Raw genomic sequence first — 9,328 nt, forward strand, 5'->3', positions numbered from 1 at the left:
AAATTCTCCTCATCCCTCAAGGCACTCCACACACCCCTTCCTACATGAAGCTTGTTCCGGCCTCACCTTGCCCGTGCCTTGTCTACCTGCGTCCTCCACGGCGAGCTAACGGAGGGTGGGGTCTTGCCCGGCTCATCGCCATAGCCTCAGAGCCCCGAGACTCTGTGCCTGGCACAGAGCTGATGTTCAGGGGAACCTCCTGGCATTGGCGGTTGCAGGTTTTAGAAGTAGTTCCTTCCTCGTCTTCCCCCACAGGGGTGCCCTTTCCCCAACTTAGACATCTCTAGCCAAATATTCTCACTCCCTTTGTAGAAATAATTCTCAGCAAAGAAGACAGTGAGGCTTGGTGGGCAGGGCATGGGACTTGAGGGTGACAAGCATCTGGCTGTGATGTCTTAGCTTCAGTCCTCGGCTCTCTACGTTTTTAAAGGAGATCATCCTTCTGTGGTTTGAGGGGAGGGTATCGATTTGGGGGGTACTGGATGGCATCCTAATGAACTTGTCCTGCAGCAGCCACAGAGAAAGGTCATCCCTGAGGGAGAGGGCAAGGTGTTTCCTGCAGGAAGAAGATTCTTGGTGTCATCATCCAATGAGGAGGGGTGAGACCCGGAGACCCCGCCTCCACTAGCCCCTCCCTCCTTTGCATCTAGACCTCAAGGGGGAAAACAGCATGCACGTGAGCTTCAGGGCAGAGGGCAATAAGATGACGTGGGAGGCAAAATAACAGCCCCCCAAAGACGTCCGCATCCTAATCCCTGAAATCTTTGAATATACCACCTCAACATGGCAAAAGAGACTTTGCGGATGTGTCTACATTAAGAATCTTGAAGTGGGAGATGATCCCAGGTTATGGGGGTGGAACCGATATGAGCCCAGGGTCTTGATAAGCGGGAGGCAGGAGGTCAGAGCTGGGTGACGTGCCAGTGGAAGCAGAGGTCAGAGTCACAGAATGTGGGCGGCCTGTAGAAACCGGAAAAGGCAATGAAATATTCTCTCCTAGAGCCCCCTGAAAGAAGGCAGCCTGCTGAGATAATAAATAAATTCGTGTTGTTTCAAGCCACCAGGTTTGTGGTAGTTTGGAGTATGGAGCTGTGCACCCATACTCGGGCCAGAGAGTTAAAGGGACAGTAGCACCCTACGTGGAACTACATGGGGTTGGCAGCGGCAATCACCAGCGGCCTGTGAGGTGCAGCCTCTGCCGTCCAATGAGAGAGCCCCTGAACAACACCCGCCTTGAAGGATCAGGTCTTATTCCACCAAGGAAAGAAGTCGTGGCTTTGAGGGTCCCCCCTCCCTGACGTCCCCTGCAGTGGCCAGGAGGCCTGATATGAGAGTCCTCATCTCCATTGCCTGAGACCCTGGGGGCTGCAAACTGTTAAGAGATAAACTGAGGCATATTAAAAATGTTAAGAGTTTATCTGAGCAAAAATCAATTCAAATCCGGCAGGCAGCATCCAAGGAGCTGTACAAATTGAGAGGCTTTGAAAGGCAGCAGGGAGCAGGAACAAGGAAGCTATCCTGGCAAAAAGCGGGTTGGGTATTGCCAAGTTCCTCTCCTTCAGGGGATGGCAGGGATCTAGCGGGCGGGTTCTCAACTAGTGCTGATCAGGCGATTCCTGATTGACTGGTTTAAGGTTCCATTTCTGCGAGAGCCGAAGCTGCAATTAAGTCTTGGTTTGGTGACCAGAGTCTCAGCATAAGCAACTCTAATTTGGGCTGGTTGTCTTGTTTTTAGCGCCACCAACAGACCTAAGGAGAGACTCAAAGCTGCGTCTCCTCTCTCCCACCCCGGCCAGTCCAGTTTTGGCCCAGGAGCCCCGCTGAGCCCCTGCTGCAGCCCCTGCTGAGCCCCTGCTGAGCCCCTGCTGAGCCCCTGCTGCAGCCCCTGCTGAGCCCCTGCTGAGCCCCTGCTGCAGCTACCCCACAGCAACACCCCGTCCTAGCCATCCTCATCACTGCAGCTCTCGGCTGCCCTCTGGCTTCGGCTCTCTGATCCTCCAGCGAACCCTGCTGGGACTATAAAAGCTGCATCTCCCTGGGGAGGAGGCAAGGTTGTAGGTTGTCTGGAGGCTGGAAAGTCCAAGGAGCCCATCTAGAGCAGCAGAGCCTGGGGAGCTGGTCCTCGGCCCCAGGGAGGGACAGGCTTCTACCACGCAGCGGAGCACACGCTGGGAACCAAGGTCCCGGGCCCCCTTCCCCTTCCTCCACTCAGATCCCTGCCCCACGTCAGGGGCCCAGAAATGCAGGCTCAATGGGAACGCTACCTCTGGACTAAACACTGGGACACTCGTTGGTGTAAAAAATAGTCTGGCCACGGAATGTGATTTCAGAAAAACTAGCTTGTCTAGGACACTGCAATCAACTGAGAGAACAATGGGACAGAATGTTCAAAACCTGAAATGTGGCCCCTCCCAATAAATCTCACCATAACAAGCTCCTGATAACCCTCGCCCTGCGCAGCTCCACGGGCATGAAGACCGTGGCATGCTCACCTCTGTGGCTTTAGCACCCAGGGCCAGGTGTGCTCCATAAATATTTGAAGAGAGAGAAATAGTAAGAGAGAGAGAGTTCGCTTTGACAAGGCCCAGGCAAATGCCCAGCATAACTGTCCCCGAGACCTCAGGCCGGAGAGGCCAGCTACGTGGGAAAGACCACAGTCCTCTGTGTCACCCTTCTTCACCTCTGTAGCTCAGGTACCTCCAGTGCGGCTGGTGATTTCCCAGTGTCCCTCTGTCACTGTGGAGGGAGTCATTCTGGATCCTATGAATGGGGGGTCTGACCCGGGGGGTCTGACCCGTCCCAGGACGAGCTTTAGCCCTGCGGGAGGGGCTGCTTCTTAGGGCTGGAAGGAGGAGGACTGGTGAGCAGCAGGGTGGTCTGGGGCTGACCAACACAATGGGCAGGAGAGGACACTCTTCCAGGAGGCAGACTACATTATGTCCCTCAGCATCCCTGTGGTCTGTCCCTAACGCCCAGCAAGACTGCAGCCAGGTTCTTCAAAGAGGCAATTAAGGTTAAATGAGGTCATAAAGGTGAGGCCCTAATCCAGGTGGGGTCCTAATCCCATATGACTGATGTCCTTGAAGGAAGAGACAGTCGGGCTGTGTGGGCACCGAGGAAAGGCCACGTGGGACACGGTGAGGAGGTGGCCATCCGCAAGCCTCCAGGAGCGAGGCCTCAGGAGAAACCAACCTTGCCGTCACCTTGATCTTGGACTTCCGGCCTCCGGAACTGTGAGAAATAAATTTGTCTTTGAAACCATCCAGCCCACGGAAAGTGCTAGGGGAGCGTCTACTTCTTACATATCATCCAAACCCCCAGGGCCACAGGCCCAGGTGCTGGGGCTCGGGTCCGAGCGTCCCTTCAGCTTGAGGCCATCTGCCTCGCCGTCTCAGGAGCTACGGCTGAGAGACTGGCCACCAGCGTGGCTCGGGGAGCCCCAGGGACACAAGCCTGAGCATCTGGACAGCCTTCTGCCCACAATCTACTTCATTGCTCATGAACGACCCTCTCTCTATGAGCAATGAGCCCCCAACCCCAGGGAGCAGACATGCGGACAGTGGCTGAGATTTGGGGCTCAGTTTGCAGGATTCCCAAGCGACAATTGAGAGCTGCAGGACGTGTGGCTGGCCCCCACCCAGAACACTCCTTGACACATGAGAGGCCTGTCTTTCGAGGCTCCTTGTTCCCTCTCACAGGACCTAAAAATAAAGCTCCAAGGACACAGTTATTCTGGTCTCGGTGCTAAACGGAGCCCTGAAAAAGAAAGGGACTCTCAAGTTCCGTGGCCGGGGCCAGAGGAGAGGGCAAGGACGAGAGGTGGGGGAGGCTCAGCACCTCTGGACGGAGCTTCGGCGTTGGCGCCAAGGAGACCGAGGCCACCAGCTCAGAGGAGACGGCCGGGCCCATGAGCAGTCCTCAAAAAGAAGGCACAGGTCCACCAGCAGGAATGGGAAGACGGCTGTAGTCTGCATCTTAATGGGCCCCACCGCCCAGAAACTGCAGGGCGTGTCTGATGCCCCGGATCCTGGCTGTGGTCCCAGCTCCCTGGAGCTGTAATTCCCTGGGGTGAAGGGCTGTTCCAGCGACCCGGAAAGACAAATGCTGTCCCCATGCCCCTCACACACACATGGCAGGTATAAGCCTCACCTAGTCACCTGCAGCCCAAAATGTAATCCTGATATTACAGATGATCTAGAAAGATTAGAGAGGGCGGACACCGGAAAACAAAGGCTGAGAAAGAAAAGGCCAACCAGCGAGAGGCCCCGTGACTGAGGGGTTTGAGGGCGGGGACAATGCCTCCTGTGTCTGTGCCTCCTGCGGAAGCTGGCACTGTGCCCTGCGCATAGTAGGCACTTAGTAAATTCTATTTGGTTGGCCGCTGCCTTGGGGACCTGAGGTGGGGAGGAGGAAAGTTGCAGAAAACAAGGTGTACAAAGCTGGCATCTGTGATTAGGTCACTAGAGGGCACTCCAGGACAAGAGCTGAGTCCCGGCAGCCCTCACCCTGCTGAGCTTAGAGGGACAGTTCGGAGTTCGTTTATTCATTCAACACACAACGACCGAAAAATGGCTCTGTCAAATACTACGTGCTATGAAGGACACGAAAATGATTGAGATGCGACTCCTGCCCTCAAAGATGGGGTCATGTCACTAGAAAGATAAGAGGCACAAACTAACGTTTCCGTATTTATCTACTGGTAGCTTCTCTTTATCAAGGGCTCAGTAATCTTCACACACTGTTCCTTCTACCTATAACTCATCCCTCCCTCACGTCGGCACGCCTTCTCCTCTCTTCCACGTTTTTGCTCAAATTCACCCTTCCGGAAGCCTTCCCTTCCCACCTCGTTTTAACGCACGAAGGTCACAGCACTCTCCGTCCTTTGTGTCCCCCTCTGCTTTTCCCCATGACGTTCAAAACCATCTACTACGCTCCCGGCCTCACACAGGTACTATCTCCATCATCCGTGCCCCCCACAGAGCTCCACAAGGGGGGCGGGTCCATCTGTTGTGTTCACTGGTGGACACGATGCCCAGAACAGTGCTTCACACAGTAGGTTCTCAAAACATCCTCTTTAATAAACAAGACCAGTGACAATTCTAATTACTCCCAAGTAAACTGAGCAGCCAAGAGTCAGCCAATGAGTATTCCTGCGGTTCGGAGGGTTTGGGTGAGGTGGGCATCGTGTGCAGTAGGGGGGTCTTCTTAGAGGAGGTGACCTTTACGCTGGTTTTGAAGGATGAGGAGCAGTTCACAGGTCAGAGAAAGTGCAAAGGGCCCTCAGGCAAAGGGATCGGCAGGAGCCAAGGCCCAGAGGCCAGCCCTGCGGGGTGCAGGGTGTGGCTGCGACAGGACAGACCAGATGTCCTCAGCAGGAAGCTGCCGCATGCCCAGGCCAGTCAGGACCCACCAGCCACGTCCCTCTGCCCGCCCCGGGCCCTCCCCGCAGCCCACATCCCCGCTTCCTCCTCCTGCTGGCTGCGCTTGCGTTCCGGGCTGTCCAGGGCTCTGGGACGGGGCGGCCTCCGCCATTCCTCTCTCAGCCCTATTTTCCCTCCTGCCGCAAGCAAGAAACAAACTGCACAGCTCAGAAAACAATCCATCACTTTGTCACAACATTTCCATTTCAAAGACTTCCTTTCCAAGCTTCTCTCTGGCCAAATGCTTCCTCTCATTAGCATGAGAAGAACTGGCAGGAAAATTGAGTGACAAGGAAGGGAGAGGAAGTGGCAATGGGACTGTCAGCCTGAGGACTCTGCCTGCATCTAGGCGGGGGCAGGGAGGGGCGCTGGCCGGGGCAGGTACTGTTGGGGGAGAGAGAGAGAGAGAGAGAGTATCTGTGTGTCTGTCTGTCTGTCTGTCTGTCTGTGTGTGTCTGTGTGTCTGTGTGTGTGTCTGTCCGTGTGTATATATGTGTGTATGCGTGTTACTGTGACTGTACACTCAGATCCTTGTGAGCTCATGCTTCTCAGCACTCATGATTCATGCCACTTGGGCAGCGATTTGCCCCTCTTGTCACCAGGCATAAGTCTCTCTCTGGCACTTGGCTTCCACAGTGTGCCAGGAGCTCCCCTGGGTGCTGAGGATTCAGAGGAAAGACTCGGGTGCCATCCATCAGGGACTGGTGCAGGGAGACCAACCTGTGAGTGACTACAACAGGATAAACACTGTTGTAAAGATCCCTGCTGAGCAATTAGGAAGTGGGAAGATGGGAGTCAGTAGAGTGGGGGTGTCATCTCAAAGCACACGTGAGCTGGTCTTGAAGGATGAGGAACAGTTCACAGGCTAGAGAGAGTGGAAAAGGCATAGCAGGTAAAGGGAAGGGCATGAGCCAGGCCCAGAGGCCAACCCTACAGGGCTTGAGTGTGGCCATGGCAGCCGGCCCGGGGCAGCAAATGCGGGCTGGGTGGGTGTGGTAGCCACGAGGCTTGCTCAGCTGCCCTCTGCCCTCTCCCTGCCCTGGTTGTCGTCGGCAGGCAGACCTGGTGGGAGACCGGGCAGTGAGTCAGCCCAGACCTGCAAGGGTCCCCTCCCAGATCACAGCTCCCACCGGCCTCCAGGTTGCCCTTGACAACAGATGTGCTGACAGCCCCTTCCCAAGACCCCTTCTCCCCTTGCAGACCCCACAGAGAACTGGGCCTGGTACAGAGCCCAGTGTGGGTTCTTGGCAGAACCTTAAAACCCTGGAGGCAGCTTAGCCACCTTCTCTCCCCTTCAGTGTCCTTCCAACATGTGCTGAGCCCTCCCCAGGGACAGCGAAGGACTGGGAGTGTCCAGGCTCTGGGACGAGAAGGGGAAGATGCGGGGTGGGCCTGAGCGTGTGTGTGTTCGGGCGGGGGGCGGGGAGGGGGCGGTAAAGACTCAAGAGGAAAGAGGACACCAGTATCAAGCAGTGTGATTCTTGAGGACCTCTCTGATTGCATCATTTGTTCATTCATTCATTCATTCATCTCCTCTTTAACAGTACTTGAGAGTGGCATGCCACGAGTCAGGCACCCAAGGTACCAACATGAGAGGAGCACAGTGTCTGTCCTCAGAGAGCCCACAGTCCATAGAAGAGACAGACAAGGAAATAAACGTCAGAATACGAAGAATTACTCTGAGGAGAGCTGGGGCACGGGGAGGGCCCTGGGCCTCCTGCCTGGTCAGGAGCGTCCTGAAGAGATTTGGACTGAGGTCAGGTTTGAAGGACAATTAAAAGTCAGTCAAAGGGACCAGGAGTGGAGAACATTCCAGGCAGAGCTTTCTCTGCTCCTGAATCCCCAGGAGCAGAATATGGACTCTCCACACCCTATTAGCCCCGGGAGGGAGCTGCCTGAGGTCACCGGATGGTCCGCAGCCTCTGTGGCCAGATGGGCCCGGGGTGGCCCGGGGGTGGGCTGGGTGTGCAGTGGGGGAACATTTGGTCCAAGCCTCCCACTTCTGAAAGTCATCATATTTAGACTTTCAACGTTATGTTCAATTAAAGTTTAGGTGTTTAAAATACAATTAGTCAAGCATAAACCACTGAAATATAACACAATTTTTGTGAGCCTGTTCGGCACTTTTTTTTTAATCTACAAGAAGCCTAAAAATAATGAAAGTGGCCCAGTTCTGTCTCCTTCTTGGCAAACAGACAGCATTGGGCTTAGATAAAAAAAGCGAGGCTCAGAGAAGTCACCCAGTGCCGGACCTGTTCCTCGGCACCACGCTCGCCTCCCTGACCCCGTTCGGCTCAAATGCCGAGGCCCGCGGCCTCTGTCCTTGAAGCCTTGGAACGTTCCACAGTAACTTCGGCCCCAGCCTACTCCAGGCTCCTCAGCTCATCCTGAACTGTAGCCTGAGCCCTCCCTCCTCCAGGTCACCCCCTCAGCCTGCCCCTGCTCCTTCCCTGCCAGAGGCCACCTATGCCTCTGTGACTCGTGCTGGCTGTTCAGCCGCAGACCCAGACAAGCAGTGCAGACAGTATATCCACTGCCCGGGGCTCTTCACCTTGGTTGTCCTTGGGCATAGCTGAGAAAAGCCCCATGAAATGCCCCCAGAGGACCCTGTCAATAGACTCCACAGATCCTGCTGGGAACTCCCCGCCACATACTCATCTTCACAAAAGACAGTCTCCTTTGTGAAGTGTCATGGACAAACCTATACCTGCAGGACTCACCTGCTCCTCAGGTGTTAGCAGGGCGAGTGTGGTCAGGACAAGGCAGGGCAGGGACCGACAGCACATGGCCCAGAAGCCGGGGCAAGTGCCCCATCCCCTGTTGAAGAAAACACTAACCTTTTTGATGGAATGATGGACCCGCTCACCGGGCACTGGCAAGTCAGGTTCGGAGCCTCCAGAACTGAGGCTGGAACCCTGGGCCGTGGTCACAGCAACCTCAAGACCCTCAGGCCTTCCGCAACGCCCTCGGCCTGTTCCAGGCCCTTCTCTTAACCGACCCCGAGCTTTTCTCTATCTGAGTCAGCGCTCTCTGCTCAGCCCCGTACCCTAAGCTCTTGCTCTCCAGGTACAAGTCTCATCATGCGATGGTCTCCCCTGTACTCTTTCCTTAGAAAGATCTAGAGTGAGATAACAGGAAGGCAAATAGACCTTGGTTTTGCCTGACCTGAGCTTGAAATGGCCAATTCCCTTAGGAAATCTCTACCCATCAGCGGTGTCTCCAACCCTCCCCCACTGATGTGGCCCCAGCTTTGCCAGACATACCTCGCGACAGCCCCACCCCACCCCATAAAGGTGCAGGGCTTTAGCCCCAATGGAAGCGAGGCTGTGCATAAATGTGGTATTTATTGAGAACGATCTGCCTGAAAACTTGATCTATGTGCATGTGTGCATGTGTGCGTGCATGTGTGTGTGCGTGTGTGTGCGTGTGTGTGCACGTGCATGTGTTTGGGACAGCGTGGTCCACGGTCAATGGTACAATCAGATGGCCTTGGCGAGCCCCACGCGGTTGCTGGCCCTGTCGAATACGCTGAAATACTCCCGGATGAACACATCCCCCAGGATCCACAGCTGGGAGTCATCTTCGCCCTGGAAGCCACTGGTGCAGAAGTCCATGTCCTGGGAAAGGCAGGATTGAGGTGAAGCTGCCCAGCGCCTTCCCCTAACCCACCCCACGCCCAATTGCTCTCTCTTCTATTAGTTCCCTTCATCCTTGAAATCACCTTCCAAGGTAGGCAAACAAGCATCAGATTCATCTCGCTCAACAGATAAATAAATTGATGTTCAAAAAATTAAGTACCTTAATCCAAGATCGCCTGGCGGGTCCCCTTACCCGACTCTCTTCACCTGTCCTCTCCAGCCCCCTGCCTTCCAATTCGCATCACCTACTTTCCTGATGACCGGCCAGAG

General features: G+C 55.1%; 1 protein-coding gene across 1 annotated transcript in view; it reads right to left on the reverse strand.

Moving 5' to 3' along the window:
- Positions 1-8,899: 8,899 nt before the first annotated feature.
- The window catches only part of LOC105298061 (chymosin-like), a 19,285-nt gene continuing 18,856 nt past the window's right edge, over positions 8,900-9,328 (reverse strand). The window contains exon 10 of the mRNA XM_011369072.1: positions 8,900-9,037. Within this exon, the coding sequence (XP_011367374.1) occupies positions 8,900-9,037 (138 nt within the window). The remainder of the gene's footprint in view (positions 9,038-9,328) is intronic.

Source organism: Pteropus vampyrus, unplaced genomic scaffold (genome assembly GCF_000151845.1).
Source record: "Pteropus vampyrus isolate Shadow unplaced genomic scaffold, Pvam_2.0 Scaffold6, whole genome shotgun sequence".
Lineage (NCBI taxonomy): Eukaryota > Metazoa > Chordata > Mammalia > Chiroptera > Pteropodidae > Pteropus > Pteropus vampyrus.